At 32.3% G+C, this 17,812-nt stretch overlaps 1 protein-coding gene and 1 pseudogene across 1 annotated transcript in view; both read right to left on the bottom strand.

Moving 5' to 3' along the window:
* Positions 1-17,812, bottom strand: part of DDX4 (DEAD-box helicase 4) — a 49,252-nt gene that overhangs the window by 24,984 nt on the left and 6,456 nt on the right. Inside the window, exons 2-6 of the mRNA XM_039869955.1 lie at positions 17,390-17,447; positions 12,130-12,207; positions 9,467-9,544; positions 7,724-7,774; positions 4,407-4,466 (exon numbers count right to left, since the gene is read on the bottom strand). Coding sequence (XP_039725889.1) covers positions 4,407-4,466; positions 7,724-7,774; positions 9,467-9,544; positions 12,130-12,207; positions 17,390-17,447 — 325 coding nt within the window. The remainder of the gene's footprint in view (positions 1-4,406; positions 4,467-7,723; positions 7,775-9,466; positions 9,545-12,129; positions 12,208-17,389; positions 17,448-17,812) is intronic.
* Positions 17,170-17,288, bottom strand: LOC120608415 (uncharacterized; annotated as a pseudogene).

Raw genomic sequence — 17,812 nt, 5'->3', positions numbered from 1 at the left:
GAATAAAAGTTATCAGATACTGAGAGGAAGAAGGAATGTTTTGCTTGGTGGATAAAAGTTTCTGCTTGGATGATGAAAAAGTTTTGGAAATAAATACCAGTGACAACTGCACAAGCCTGTAAAGATTCTTAATGCCATTTAATTATAAACACTTATAAATAAAATGCCAAATTTTATGTTATAGTTATTTTACCACAGAAAAAGAGCAGAAAATTTCCCAAATTTGATTTAAAATATTAATCTATACATCCAAGAAACTTAATAAACGCCATGGATAAATCTAAATAGAGTTGCACCTACACGCATCAATATAAAACACAAAAAATGGTGCTAGGGCAACTGGATATCTACAAGCAAAAGAACTGATTTGTACCCTTACCTCATACCATATACAAAAATGAACTGAAAATTGATCAAAAACTTAAATGTAAGAGTGAAAGCTGTAAAATTCTTGGAAGGAAACAGGTGAAAATCTGCATCACCTTGGAAAAGGAAAAGGTTTTCTAGATATGACACCAAAAGCATCAGGAACGAGAGAATAAAATAAACTGAATTTCATTAAAATTTAAAACTTTTGTGTTCAAAGACTATCATCAAGAAAGTGAAGACAATCCACAAAAAGGGAGAAAATATTTTCAAATCATATATCTGATGACACTTGTATCATGAATACATAAAGAATTCTTAAAATATTAAAAAGACTATCCAGTTTTTTAAATGGGCAAAAGATCTGGCTAGATATTTCTTTAAAGAAGATATACAAATGGCCAATACACCCAGGAAAAGCTGCTCAACATCATAGCAATCAGCAAATGCAAATCAAAACCACAATGAAATACAACTTTACACCCACTAGTATGGCTACAATTAAGACAGACAGACAATAATAAGCACTGGCGAGGATGTGGAGAAACTGGAATTGGAGAAATTGTGGGTGGAGAAATTGTGGGTGGAAATGTAAAATGGTGCAGCTGCTGTGAAAAACCATTTGACAGTTCTTCAAAAAGCTGAATATGAGAGTTACCATATAACTCAGAATTTCCACTCCAGAAAAATAAAAACATATGTCCACACGAAACATATACACAAATGTTTACAGCAATATTAGTCATGATGGTCTAAAAGTGGAAACAACCCAATGTCCATCAGCTGATGAATAAACAGAATGTGGTATAGCTACACAATGGAATATTATTCAGCCATAACTGGGAATGAAGTATTATTACATGTTACAAAATGAATGACCCTTAAAAACATCATGCTAAGTGAAAGAAGTCAGACACAAAAGACCACATATTATATAATTTCATTAACATGACATATCCAGAGTTGGCAAATCCATAGCTATAGAAAGTAGGTTAGTGGCTGCCAGAGGATGTAGAGAGAGGGGACATTGGACTAATTGCTGATAGTCACAAGGTTTCTTCTGGGGGAAAGTGAAATGTTCCGAAATTAGATAGTGGAGATAGTCACACAACATAGTATATATATTTAAAACCACTGAAGTATATACTTTAAAATGATGGAGTTTATATTATATATAGTATTAACTCAAAAAAACCATATGCACCACAAATACTCAAGTACAGAAAGATATATAAGGACTCTATAGTGAAAACTACAAAAATGAGCTAGGAAAAATTAAAGACCTAAATAAATAAGGATATTCATGGATTAGAAGACTTGATATTGTAAATAAAAAAATTCTTTCTGCCCAAATTAATCTACAGATTCAATATAATACAAGTAAAAATTCCATTAGGTTTTTTTTCCCCCTCTGGAAATATATAAGCTGATTGTAAAAATCATATGGAAATGCAAGAGATTAAGAAAAACCCAGGTAATCTTGAAGAACAACAAATCTGGAAGACTTACATAACCAGCTATCAGAACCTTCCTATAAAACTATAGTAACTGGCCTACATGATAGTACTGCAAAAAAAATAGAGAAGCTAACTAATGGAATGGAAATAAGTCCAGAAAAAGTTCCACATATATACTGCCACCTAATTTAGGACACAAGCAGCCCTGTAGTGTAGAGTGGGAGGAACAGTCTTTTCAATAAGTGATTCTGGATCAACAGGACATCCATACAGGGAAAAAATGTACCTTGATCCCTACCCTATACAATATACAAAAATTAATTCCAAATGAATTACAATCTGAATGTGGAAGCTAATAAGATAAAGTTTTAAAAGGAAAACAGAAGAGAATATTTTCATGACTTCAAAAGGAGCAAAGAGTTCCTGAACCAGGAAAATAAGCACTAACCGTAAAAAAACAATACGGGTAAACTGGGCTTGATTAAAATGAATAACTTCCATTCATTAAAAGACTCCCAATATGAGTGTTATGCAGAAGTTACTTGCACTATACTTGTCCATTTTCTCTAAGTTTTAAATGATTTACAAATAAAAGATAAAAATGAAGGCGCCCAACATAAAAGTGGACAAAGGACTTGAACAGGCATCACACAAAAGATGATGTCCAAATAGATAATGGACATATGAAGCACTACACATTTCAACAGTCCATCAAAGAAATGCAAATTAAAACTACAATAGGATACACCACCACACTCTTAGCAAAATGGTTAAAATGAAAGAAAAATAAAATACCAGATACTGGTGAGGATGTGGGAATGTACCTTAGTATATCTACTTTGAAAACATTTGACAATAGCTATTAAAATCAAAAATATACACATCTGTGACCCAGTAAATCTACTTCTGAATATATACTAATGTCACTAAAAAAAAGTACTAGAATGTTCACAGCAGCAGTTTAAAAATAGCTCAAAAAAAAATTCAAATACCCACCATTAGCAGAACAGTAGAACAAAAACATACTATGTATATAGCAATGATAATGCTCTACGATTGCAATCAACAATATGAATGAATCTCACAAATACATTAATCAGAAGCTGAACACAAAAGAGTATATATTGTATGATTCTATTTATGTTAAGTACAAAAACAGACAAAATTAATCTATGCTACTAGGAATCAGAATAGAGGTTAACTTTGAGGAGATGGCTAGTGAGTGAAATGAGCTTAAAAGGGGCTTTTATAGTGCTAATAATTTCTAGTTCTTGATCTGGATGCTTGTGAACACATTGACCCCTGATGTGTTCAGTTAGTGAAAAATCACTGAGCTACGTACATTTATGATATGTGTACCTGTCTAGTGCTATATTATGACGTACTTCAATATACACTTATATTTACAAACATACTGAGATTTACTGAGTGACCACCATGTGCAAATTTCCTACTCTCAAATGTATATAGCTACAATGAAAAGCAATCAAGGAAACCCTTAAAAATGACTGTGACCTTGCTAGTCACCCCATACTAGTCAATAAGATAGAATCAAGCACATAGAACAGCAACTGGCTATTGACTTCCTCACTTAAATATGAACTAAACCGATTTTAATAAAATGTAATAGTAAGGAAGATATTCACTGTTCTGCAGCAAACAACCAAAAATTTAATAAAAGCAATGTTTTACATACATTAAGTGTCAAAAACTGTTTGTTACAGGGGAGAGAAAAGGAATGCTAACAGTCATCTGTTTTTTTTCCTTAGCTAAATTTTCTCCCCATCATTATACAGCCCCCTGCAATTAAAAAGATTCAATTTATGAGACAAATAGCCACATCTCATTCACCACCAAATTTGACCCACTTTACATCCCTAACAAGGCTATACTAAAATCAACAGCAAGTTTTACTTTCACATGGGAAAGTCTGTTATTTGATGAACTAACCATCTAATAAGCAAGGGAAAAAGATGTCAATTTGCAGCAAAAATACTGATGTATCTGAGTTCTATGTAGTTCCAAACAATAAATTCTTTCATCATAAGTAGATCTGTACTCTGTAGCAATTTTATGGTAAGTTCACTACAGTTTTTTAGGCTTTTTGTTGTTGCTATTTTAACATTTCTGCCTCTAAAGAATCAAGAATTAAGCATGACAATTTTTATGCCATCTCCCACCAACTTCATTAGAGGCAAGATTAGCAGAGTACGGTAGAGTGGTGCTAGACTTGAACAATAAGTAATCTACAATTTCTTCCCTCCCCCACATCTCCAGTGGTGTCCTGTTCAGAGACAAAAACATCTGTGACTGACCAAGATTCACACAGTCTGCTTCTGTACTTTACAGCACATTCTAGAGACCTTGTGTAGGAAAAAAAAAAAAAACAGTGATAGCAGAAAGTGAAAAGTTAGAACTCTTACTGAATACTCATCCAAGTACTAACAACATAAAACATAAGCCAAAGTATTTTTCTTCAAGGTTTTTGCCACCAGAATTTTTCTTTCTTTCATCTCTTCTGAGATCAGTTTTGTCAGTTTATTTGTATAGCAACAACAAATTGTTCCAAAAGGTAGTCCTTACCTCCTCTCTTGGAAAACCCTCTGTTCCGTGTTTGATTATCTTCACAGTCATTATTAGCCTCTTAAATAAAAATTTAACATGTGAATAGCATCTAAATAATTAACTTTAAAGATGTAATATCTAAAAAATTACACTACATCACTGTTGTATATCTGAAACTAAGTCAACTGTAATTGAAAAATAAAGATTAATTTAAAAATTATTTTTAAAATAAAAATCAGTCACAAGATTGAATTAGTAAGAAAAATATATTTTCATAAGAAAATATAAACAATTCTTGAAATAATTTTAACAGAAATATAGACATTCAGTCAATTCCCTATACAAATCACCTAATGTAGCTAAATATTAAATAAATGTATAATGAAGAACCCACTATTTGCCAAATGCTAGGCACAAGTCAAAAATAAGAATTTCATAAATGTCAATTTGACTAAAAATGGTTTCAGAAATAGCTAAACTATTAAACTAGGCAAGTGGTTCTCAAATGTGGTCCACAGACCACTAGAAACACATGACTATTCTTTTTATGTCATTATTATTTCTGTAATTTGGCTCTTTAATAAACCCAAGACATTCATGTTTTTTCCTAAATATATGCAAACTTTTCCACATTCATGATAATAAAAAAACTGGGGGATATCCTGGCTTTTCTGTTTTTAATGACATTATCGAGTAACATTACCAGGGTTTCTAATAGGCCTGAAGATCACTACACTGAAGGCTGCCTAAGAAGTATCTGGTAAGTTGATTAAAAATAAATTCCCCAGAGATGTTTATTTTGAAAGTGTAAAGTGATAGCAAGGAATAAATAATTTTTCAAAATTAAAAAATTATGTTATTAATATAGGTTTTAGTAATAACTTTAAGCTTTCTAGACTATACCAACAAAGCCACATTTGGGAAATACACAGAAGGTTTCAAGGGATCTTTGTATATGTCATTAATGTTCAATATATGAGAACTTTAAATCACAGTGATGACATCAAATAGCTAAACATCTCAGAAGCTGTCAGTTAAGTCTCTGTGCAAAAGTACTAACCTACTTAACAATTAATATTATTTACAATGAAACACCCAGAGCTCTTGTTGCAGGTGCCTATTTGAGCAGAAGTCAACTGACAAACATTCCTACAAAGCCATCTATTATCAAGACAATTTTCTAAGAAGCAGGATTTAATACTACAAGGGGCTGAACAGGAAAGAATGAATTTTGGAAAGAAGGGTTAGCCCTGGAATAATGATAATGATAGCTAGCATTTATTGCTTTATAGAAGAAAAACCTATGAATTAATTGGGGACCTGGTTAGAAGAGGTCTCACATTATCTTTAGCCAATTATTCCGCTAAAACAAACCTATATTGATTTTGACTATATTAGGGATTGAAATAAGTTAATGACATTAGGAGAAGCTGGATGAAGGGCACAATTACATTAGAAGAAGGGTAAAGGAAACCCTCTGTACTGTTTTTGCAACTTCATTTGTCTTAAACTATTTCAAAATAAAAAATTTATATATGTAAAAAGAATCTCTGTAAAGTTAGAAAATAAAGCCAAGCACAACGAAAATGAGATAATGATCCCAAGACTAGTTATAACCAACTAATTATGTAAAAATAATAGTAAGATAACTTAGTGTTGGACACTGTTCTAAATGAATTATATGTATCAGCTTTTTAAATCCTCACAAAAACCTTGTGAGGTGAGTAATATCCTCATTTTACAAATGGAGAAAATTAAATACAGAGAAGTTTAATATGTTCTTCAAAAATATATAACCGACAGGAAGAGGAGGAAGATCTGGGTCTCAAATCTAGGGTATCCAACTCCAAAATCTAAACTCCTTATCACTACACTATACTGGCCAGGGGAAAGTAGACTGGAGGGAAAATAGCAACCACAAAACACGCCATCCATTTGTGTGTGGAGTAAAAGCTTTTGTCATTATATCAAAACCTACTCCTAGGCTCACCAACAACAATTGTGAGAATGAAAGAATTCAATCCTCATTTTTTTTTTAATTTTAGGGGGACAAAAATGAGATTAGAAGAAAGTAGACCAAAAGAAAGAAAGCAGAGCATTTTGGAAAAAAGTTCTCTCATGTATAGTGAGAAAATGATATTTGTGTTCAAAAGCACTCTGCCACTGAAAGAAGTTAGTTGGGGAGGAAGGTCTTTAAGTGGAAATGATCTTGAATATTAATTGATTAAAAACTAGAAATTAGGTCAAGTAAAAATAGAAAAGGATTAAAATGATGATGTTTTTCTTCGCTGAAATATTAGCTCTATGTTATATATGTTTTCACTCGAATGGGACAGGAGAACAAGCAGGGAGAAGCTGGGAGACTGAGACTGACAACAGATTGGGCAGAACAGTCTTATTTTATATGTTAAAACTCTACCTTATTCCAAAAGGGTTTAAGGAGATCAAGTCTGTTTGGTTTTGATTTTAAGAATCACTATTAACAGTATAAGATCAACTCCAAATACTTATTGAAAATATATGGCATTTACTGTTTACCATAATTGTGTCTGGTACTAAACTTCCTGCTTTTATATGCATCATGCATTCTCATTTAGTCTACCTAATCACCTATTAAAATGGATGCCTCCATTCTACAGAATAGGAAATCTGTGGCTCTGAGAAATTAAGCAACTTGCTCCAAGTTATTAAGGTAGCAGAGAAGAAACATGAAACAAAGTCTGGTACTCCAAAGTGCATTATGTTTTAAAGATTCCACATATCAGCAGTTATCAAACAAAAAAGGTATCAGAATCACCAGGGATGCTTTTTTAATACAAGTTCCAAGGTCTCACCCAAATTACTCAATCATGCTCTCCTGAGAAAGCTAACGATTGTAATCTATCTGTTGGTAATATTATTCTCATTATTCTCTGTATTCCTCCAAACCAGTGTCAGTACCTTTGACAGAAATGTCTTTGATTTCATTCTATATTCTCATGAATCTTTTTCCACTGTCAAGACTTATTTGAATCTGAAAAAGGGCCTACATATCCCAAAATGTATTTATATTGGAAGTGTAATTTTGATTCTTGACTTGCTCTTTCTAATATCACCTTTTTCGTACAGTAGCACAGCATTCAAAAGTTGCACCTTATAGATTAACTAAGGCATGTAGCAACAGGCCAAATCAGGATGCCTGAATCCTTGGCTAAGGCTCTGGCTATAGCTGCTTTATAAAATTGGGTTTCAATAAATTAGAATTGGAACAGACTAAGATACTTAATCCTAGTTTCTCTTTAGCATGTACTGTAGACATTAAATTATAAAAGTCACTGAAAAAAACACTAACTTACCTCTCCAGAAACCAGAGCTATCACCTTCTTCAAACTTGTTATTTGAAAAACCTATACAAAATATAAAATTAAACTTGCAAATTTCTGAAAACAATAATTACCTGTACCTCTGTAGTGTTAAAAAGAAAACCAAAAATCTTACAAAGACTACTAGTTATGATGCCTTTTTAAAATAGGATAAACCACATACAACTTTATATGTAAATAATGAATATGAACTAATATAGACTGTATTACAATTTATGCCTTGTATCAATTTATTAAGGTTAAATGTCAATGAATGTTATATTACCTCTTATATCATATATCCCTTTATCCATACATGAGCAAAACTGGGTATATGTCAATATAATCACTAATACTTCCTATTCAAAGTATGAACATTTTTTAAATTTTATAAATTAACTCAATCTCTTCATCTGCCAAAGGACAGTACAACTAAATCATAATCCAATATTCAGTAATTTTTCCCTTCTCAGTAAAGAAAATACTACTCAGCAAAAAAAAAACTTTTTTGTTTATAAAAAAATTTTTAATCTTTCATCAAACTCTGCTTTCAAATTTCTCATTTAATAAAAATCTGTGTCTAGATTTATGTATCTGGAGTATACAGATTTGCCTCTAAAATTAATTTTAAAAGCATTCATTGGTAATATTTCATAAAATTTTTAAATGTTGAGTCTTAATCAAATGATCTTTAGTGCAGAGATATTCAGAGAATAATATACCTTAACATTCATTGTCAATATAGGATGCCTGTCAATCAGTATTTAACCTAAATTATAAAATATTAAATTATGGTTTCTGTAACAGAGATTAACCTATTATTATTTGACAGATGTTACATTTACATACAAAATGTATACATATCAAATCACTTAACATCTCAGGTTTAACCAAAATCTAACACCCCCCTTCCAGCATAAAACTCCATGAAGATTTAATACACAATTATCACATAAAAGTAAGTACCCTATGGCCTTGATATATGATTAAATGACAAAAAAAGTTTTTTCTTGAGCAGATATATAATTTCAAAATAAAGATAATTTCTACAGAAAGAGTGTATTATCACAAAACCTAAAGTATAAGTTATTTATTCATTTAAATATTGGCAATCTTTGAAGTTGATTCCAAAAAGGATTATATTCTACTGCCCTCTACAATTGTCCCTTTCCTTCCACACTCCCCTATCCAAAAGGGTCAAGTGCTGGGTTTCCAAAATGCTTGGGAAAGTCTTCCACCTATACACTGTTGGTCTTGAACTTAAACTCTACTTTTGATCTACAACTTTAAAGTTTTTAAGGAAAAAAATTCTGATCTACAGTTTTTAAGAAAAACCTTAATTCCAAAGCTTCTGCTGGTTCTTTGCTCAACTAAAGATGGAGACTCAAATTCACCTTTGGAAGTATAAGATGAATTTCTTGTTTGGGGGCAGGGGAAGGGAGTCTTGAGTACAGAAGAACTGGGGTTCACCTGTGGGGTAAATCTATTTGAAGAGATGCTGTAGCAACTGGCATGGCTATTTAAAAAAAAAAAAATAAGCTACATGGAGGAGCAGATACACTCAAAGCAGTATAAAATGCTGCTCTAAACTATAACTGGGAAAGTGAAAGCATTCCCTTGTGATTCTCAGAAATTCTTGGGAAAGGCACGTACTTTCCATGACATTAAAGGGAAAAATGAACTCAAAAACTGGAAAAGTTGTGGTCACTTAAGTTTTGATTGTAAGATATAGTTTACCTCTGTTTCCAAAACACTTTCCTACTCCAAAACCACCCATTGTGGAAGTATTCTCTCTTTTATTAGACTCGCCAGCATCTGAAAAAGTTCAGATAAGAGTTAAAATTCTTTAACATAAAAAATTAAGCATGGCATCAAAACTAAGAATTAAAAAATCTTTGGGATAAGGAGACTTTCAAGGATAGGGAGAGAGTAGTGCAGAAACTTTTAAAGATATAATACGCCTCAATTTCTTTTTAAAAAACTCTTAAATTATGATATCAAAGTAAAAACAAATATACTACTGGTGAAAGACAGCTTTCTATTAGTTGTTCTTTTACTAGTGATCTTTAATCAGAAAATTCAACTCTGTGATATTCTGTATATTAAGTCTCACCCTGATAGTGCCAGTTACTTAAACTATGCCCCTGTGTGAAAGTCACTGTTATTGAAAATTTTATATTCTTGTCCTGTTTTTAGTTATTCAATTTATTATGTATTCATTTTCCTAGTACTTAAATCATTCTCGGTCTTTATACTTTTAATATTCAAATGAGGAAGAGACTACATAATAAAGGGAGAAAAAGCTATGCATACCACTCCTCCTCACTTCCCCTCCTCTCCCCAGTATCTCTGCATATTAGCCTTCTTAGCTTTATCTCTTAATACACAACTCTAAACACCCAACTTTTAATTCACATCAATTTCCCATACACCACATCGCGGACTTCTAGTATTTTGTGCCTTTCTACATGTTGTTCCTTCAGCATGGTATCCCCTACTTTCCTATTCTTCCTATCAAAATGATTTTCATTCTTCAAAAGCCCAGGTCAAAGGCTATCTCTTCTATACAGTCTTCCTTTAGTCCTCCAGTCATAATCCATCCTTACTCCACATTCCTACAGCACACTATCTGTATTTCTTTTGAGTAACATTTCTTTTCATGCGTTTCTCTACCACTACATCAAGAATTTTTCAGAGTAGAGTTGCTATGGCAAAGAGCATGGTTATTTAAAACAAAAAAATTTAACAACAGACATCCGAAATGGCATAAACTGCCACTTTAAATGATCACTGGGAAAAACTAAAGCATTATCTTGTGATCCTCATAAATTGTCTTATCTTTGTAACATCCTATTAAAAGGGAGTTTAAGGATCTAAAAACTCCAAAGCCACATGCAAAATTGTGTATGAGCAACCATCAGTATTTTCATAGGATTGTAAAGATGTGCGTGGTTCAAGAAGTTAAGGCTATTTAGGCCATAGTTCACAGAACATGAAAACTAATCAATATTATATTTTAAGCAATTAAGAGTCAATTTCAAAAAAAACACATTACTAGCTATGCAAGTTCTGAGGAAAAATATCATAGAGACTGAAATTAAAATGTTAGATGAATCACAAAGAGAAGTTATACTTGTAAGTCTGTGAATTTCCAGGATTACATGTAGAATAAAGATAACTTTTTATGTACCAACATTCATCAAAGAGTTCTGATCAGAAGTTTAATGTGGATTTCAACCTAAAGCATATGGAATTAACAATTTGTAGTAGAATCTGTCTGATTTTCTCATTTTTTAAAAAAAGCTTTATTCAACAAGGTATAGAAGTCTGCATCAAAAAGTATCACATAACCTATCCTAAATTAGGATTTTAAAATATATTTAAATACTAAATATTCCCTTGAGTGTAATAAAGATATTTATTATTTCTAACGTTAGTAACAGCAAAAAAAAAAAAAAAAAAGCCACCCCTGAACTTCTTAGCAGAATTACATGGTCCAAAATGTCAACGCCTCTTAATATGTAGATTTAAAAAACAAAATATATATGCATATTTAAATAAATTATTTCCATTAGTAGCAGGAATATGTCAAAATACAAAATTCACATTTGTGTTAACTGTATCTAAACAAGAAATTAAGTTTTCCAAATATCAAATGAAATACCACACACCAACCTTTAGTTTCCAATGAATAAAAATATCTAGAAATAGCAAAGTTTTCAAAGAATAGTATCTAATAAATTCAATAAGTGTTATGTATATTTAAAACTGCCAATTAGTCCTAGCTTATGGCATCCCATAAAAGAAACAGTCATAAGGATTTTTAAATTTGAGATTCTACTATTTTATTGCACTATAACACCACATAGTGCAGAATATTTTCAGCATTTTACTATCAAATCTAAAGATGTACTGTAGGGAGGTATTTTACTGTGTCATTGTCAGATCAAGTAGTAGTTATTGTTCTAAAAGTAACAATAAAAAATTTCAAGCTTGGAAAAATAACCTCTTAATACTAATGAGATAACAGAAATGCAAATATAAAACTTAAAAGGTCCTTTTCACCCTAATTTCTGAAGCTTTTACAAGCATTCTTCTTATGCCAATTGCTGGAAAGCAATAATCATAAACATATTACGAAGTAGCTCTGTGAAGAAACTAATTTTAACCAATTTATCTAACTAATCCATCTAATCAATTAAACAATTTCCTACTATCTCAAAAAAATAAAATAGAAGAAAAGAACAACGGAATTTGAAAAAATGATGAACTCATTACCCCAACAAAGTCTACTATACACTGAGCTATCAGATTTAGCTTTGCACTAAACAGCCATAAAAGCCTCTATTCATTCCACTATTCAACTGTTAAGAAGATTAAGAAAAGACAAAGCTACTTACCTCTGTTTCCCAAACTCCTCCCAGAGGCAAATCCGCTTCTCATGAAATGATCTCTTCGAGAAGATCCATCATCTATTTCTAAAGCAAAGAATATTATGAAGCAAGTCAAAAATAACAAGTATTTGGGTGGTATGCAAACTTTACACCTTTTCGATGTGCCACTCACATCGCAAAGGAGGAATTTTATGTAACAATGAGAAAAATGAATAGCCTACTAGAAAAACGGGCTATAAATAAGTATAGGTAGTTCTCCTAAGAAAAATAAATGGTGACTAATCTCACTCATAATTAAAGAAACTAGAAATCAAGAGGAGATACCTTTTTCCAACCACATGATTGACTGGAAAACAGTTTTCAGTTTGCTAATATCAAAAATAGTCAAGGACGTAGGGAAGCAGCACAAATCATAAACTATATCGAAGCTACACACTGGATCAATCTTGGTTCTAATTTTTTTTAAATATATTTTTTGAAAGTATACTAGTATGAATTTTTCCTCTAGATATACTCACATGGTAACACAGTTACATAAAGATGTTTTTATAAGCATTGTCTGTAATAGCTAGAAAAACTGATCAAAGAATAGGTTAACCATAGTCATCGAAAGAATACTGTGCACTTTCATAGAACTATATAGCATCCAACATTAAAAAACTGACGTTTTTCAACAATAGACAGAATGTGTATAAAAACTGATCACAAAGGAGGCCACAATGCAAATTTAGTAACAAATATCAAAAATCTATATCATATACACAAAATTCTCTAAACATAATGCAATCAAATGAAAAGTCATTAAATACAAAAAAAAACTTGTTTAAAATCCTCTTATATTTGGATATATTAAAAACACTATATAGCTCACAACTCAAAGAAAAATATGACAATGGAACTTTATTTAAAATTGTAAGATAAAAATGTTACTTGTCAGTATCTAAATTTTTAAACTAGAAAATAAGAACTCAAAATTAATGAGCTAAATGGCCATCTCAATTATTAAGAATTTTAGGAAAATAAAGAATAAAATCACCCAAATGAAGGAAAAAGAGTAGTAATTAATAGAAAACAAATGATAGAGGGGCTCAACAAAGCTAAAACCAAGTTTTTTAAAGAACACAATAAAAACTTGCCTGAGTAATAAATCACTAGAAGACAGTGCTTTTGTTCAAGCGCTTATTTTACTTAATAATGGCCCAAAGCACAAGAGTAGTGATGCTGGCAATTTGGATATGACAAAGAGAAGCCATAAAGTGCTTCCTTTAAATGGAAGAGTGAAGGAGAAAGATTTTAAAAATCCCCAAAACTTCCCTCTCACAAATAGTCTAGGAAGAATTCAAATCATTCAAAAATGGGTAATAAAGAAATCAGCAAAGGCATCATAGAATCTGTACAATACAATGAGGAAAGATAAGGAGGGAAGGACTGATAAAATAGGAAAACAAAATAGAAGGCATAGTTTTAAAAACTTATATTCTCCAGACCAGATAATTTCTCTCTAGGGAAACTGCTCTCCCCAACAAAATAGCCTGGTCCCCACCCAATCACTTGATAGTAGAGCCCATCTGTCAAGCTGTGTCCATGCACACAGAGTTTCCAATCAGTATTTTATGTTCCACTCTTAAATAACAAAAGGGCAGGCAAGAATCTCCAGACTTTTGAAGAAAGACGCCTATATAAAAGACACAGATTAAAACAGAGGGAAAAATGTCTAAGAAACAATAAAGGGAACAGAAATAACTTTCAAATTAAGTTATATTAATCCTCAGAAAAAAATTAAGAAAATTTCTTACAAGAACATGAATTTCAGATTTAACAGATCCACCAAGTGTCTTGTACAATAAAAAGACCCACACATCAAGGAACATAAATAATTATAAAATTTTCAGAATACAGAAGACAAAACAAAATCTTAAAAATTTTAGAAGTTATAAGAAAAACAGTCATATAAAGGACCAGGACTCATTAATTACCCAACTTCTCAACAGCATCACTAGAATTTCATGTACAATGAAGAAATATGAAGTTTGGGAGGAAAATTGTTTCCAATCTAAAATTCTACACTTAAACTATTAATCACGCATGAAGGTAAAGACATTTGCAATATCTCAAATTTATTTCCCATGCTTCCTTTCTCAAGAAGCTTCAGGAAAATAGGCTCCACCAAAGTGGCAAGGGGAATGTGACACAATCACATTCTATCTTGGGACGAGAGCCTAAAGGGCAGCAAATCTATACTGAAGCAGATGAATAGAGGAATCAAAGAGGAGGATTTTAAAAAATGAAAGTGATAGATCACTCTGTGCTAGAAACTAACTGAATGAATGAACCCTCTGGCAGAGGGAGTGAATGAGCAATTGAAACACAGAAGAGCAAGTAAACAAAACAAGGTAATAACTCTAGTAAAAACAAAACAAAGGTGAATAATAAAGGAAATATAGCCATAACAGATTGCATGGCTCAAATGTGAATGATATGCACAGCCACGATGATGCAAAAACTGAATATGAACTTTTAAGCAAAAAAATGTGATAACTATTAGGTGAGTGGTAAGAGAAGAAGTGCGAGTGGGGTGTGCAGGGAGAAGAGGAGCTAAATACTCACGTTCCATAATAAGAAGTCAAATGAGGAATGAGAACAGGGACTAAACGTTTTCAATTATAAGCTGTGAAGTTACTATTTGACATTTTAAAACCAGATAATGCGATTTTTATTAACTGTAAAGAATTAGATTATACCAGTCAACTTAGAAGGGTTTCCATGATTAAGTAAAAGCAAGATTCCATTTTTGTGAAACAGACAATGAAAAGAAACATGGCTAAATAAAATTTTAAGATCATGAAAAGGTATGAAAGATAAGGGTATGCTATGAGAGGTAAGCAAAGGAAAAGCAAGACTGGTATTTATGATAAAAAAGAACATTTATATAACATGTCAGTGGGATACAATTTTATATGTGGGAATACATGCAAAGATCTAAAAAGTCAGACTGTCAATGCTGGCGAAATCTGAGAGCCAAGATTTCAGATCATTTTATTTCTTTTTACCTCTGCATCTAAGTTTTTTCTTTTTGTTTTTTGGGGGGTTTTGCAATAAGGATATTTAGATAATCATTTACTATACATCTATTGGCCTAGTATGTATTTCTGTAAAAAGAACACTTACTTTCATGAAAAAAAATTTTAATTAAAAAGAACTACAAAAGTACTAGTTATCCAGAAGAAAGTAAGCAAGCAATCTATATTTCTCATTAACTGATTTCATTTCATTAGCCTGAACATTCAGAGATATAATGCTAAGTCCTTTTAGCTGCTATTTCTTTCAATCTAGTTTCTTGAAGATTTCACCACAAAATAATGTTATGCTTTAATATACATCAGACCTAAACTTTCATCTCTTTACAAAAACTGGCTTCTGACACCTCAAAGAATGAGGTTTCTTCCAATTACACAATGATTCATGCAAATAGGTGAGTTAAAAATATAGATTACCTTTATTCATTTGTATTTTTTAAATATTTCAGGTACACATATATGCATGTAGCTCACAGAGTGAAAGCAAAGTTAGCCTTTTGCTGGGGTTTCAGCAGGCAGCAATTTCATGAACTTTTACGAATCTGACTATTCTATAGTAAACTACTGCATCTAAATATTTATGAAAGATAAATGTATCTGGACAATAACAAAAGCATCTCTTCTAAATTTAACTTCTTTTTACCAGGAGAATTACTCTAAACTTAAGGTGAACGTGGAAATTAAATTTGCTTTAATCTGATGAACTCTGACTCTCAAACTCCACATTTTAGGTACTTCTCCACAGGTTTTTTCACTTTAGGACAGGCTTCAGTGAGCCAGTAACTCCCTTGACTACAAAATATTTCATCTCATCCACTAAATTTTGATGACAGAAATGGTATAACTACTTGGTGCCATCACTTTCCACCAGACCCTCTCCCATGCACTACAGTAAAACTTAAAAGTAGTAGTCACTCAATTCATAGACACTCATAGTATTTTCATAGTAACCCAAATTCACAGACAGTAGAATGGTGGTTGTCAGGAGCTGGGGAGAAGAAGGAATGGGGAATTATTGTTTAATGGATATGAAGTTTCAGTATGGGAAGATGAAACAGTTCTAGAGGTAGATGATGATGCTAGTAGTACAGCAATGTGAATGTATGAATTTTCGATCCATGGTTGGGAATCTGAAGATGTAGAGGGCCAATTGCATGCATTGTTCTATGCCATTTTATATAAGGGACTTGATCAACCAAAGACTTTTGACCATGCAGGAGATCAGTGCCCATAACTCCCACCTTGTTCAAGGGTCAATTATACTTAATGCCAGTAAACTATACACTTAAACAGTTAAAATGGTAAATTTTATGTTATGTGTTTTACCACTATAAAAAAATTTTTAAGACAGTAGAAATAGTATTTTAGCTTGCTTTGGATGTCAACGAAATGAAAGACAATAGCCATGAGTTAATTTCCCAGCCCAAGTCCTATCATTTCTACCCATGTTTCTATCTACGACTTTATAAAATATTTAGGCAATCAGCTAGAAACAATTGATGGAGGGAAAACAGCAGATCCCTTAGATTGACTGTTTATTTTATTCTCCTAGGACCTTTCCTATACTAATTTTTAGATATCAAAGAAACTCATGGTATCATGATAGAATGGCAGGTTTCGTTTAAACAGCTATTATCCTGACGGGTCATCATCATTACAATCTGCTTCAACTTTATAGTCAATCACCTACTCCCTGACAATTCCCTAGCAGCCTGAAAGCCAAAAATGCAACATCCAGGTTGGGTAAAGGTTTTATGACAAACCCACTAAGTCAAATAACACAGTCTATAGCACTATACTCTCTCCTCTCTCCCTTCCTCTAACTAGAAGTGGCCTCCTTCCCAAAATATCCAAATAAGAATGAATTCTCAGTAGGAAATTTTTTTTTTTTTTAGGCGAGGCTAACTTGGTTGACCTCACAGATTGCAAGGACCTTGTCAGCTTACAATCCTTTATTGTTTATTTTTTACGCCTACAGCACCTGGTCTTCCTAGGTGGTCTCCCATCCAAGTACTAACCAGGCCCAACCCTGCTTAGCTTCCAAGATCAGACAGGATCGGGCTTGTTCAGGGTAGCATGGCCATAGACTCAGTAGGAAACTTTAAAAACACCTTTATAAGATGCCTACTAGTCTACTTCTTATTCACTAGGTGAAGCCCTTAACCTAAAAAGGGTTCCTTAACACATACCTGATGAAGCTGGAGTCCTGTTAAAAGTGTCTCCATTTGCTCCAGAAGAATACCTATCCTGTAAGAAGGAAGAAAAGATGAGTTTTCCACTTTGAATAATAAGTATGTATAATCTATTTCACAAATACTAGAAACTTAACAACTAGGCTTTGTCCAAAACAAAACAATGATAAACTGTAAGATTTCCTGGGTCACTGAATGTTCCTTTATAAATTATTCCAAAATCTTCACTTTAACATTGTATGTATAGCATATTAATATATCACTTAAAACAGTGGTCAGAAAACTACAGCTATGAGCCAAATCCATCAGACACACTTTGTTTTCGTAAACAAAGTTTTACAGGAATGCAACCACCCTCATTCTTCTAGGTATGTCTATGGCTACTTTCACACTATAATAGCAAAGCTGCAACAGAGACCA

Source organism: Pteropus medius, unplaced genomic scaffold (genome assembly GCF_902729225.1).
Source record: "Pteropus medius unplaced genomic scaffold, Ma_sr-lr_union100, whole genome shotgun sequence".
In the NCBI taxonomy this organism is placed as follows: Eukaryota; Metazoa; Chordata; class Mammalia; order Chiroptera; family Pteropodidae; genus Pteropus; species Pteropus medius.
This window is presented reverse-complemented; position numbering and strand designations above follow the sequence as displayed.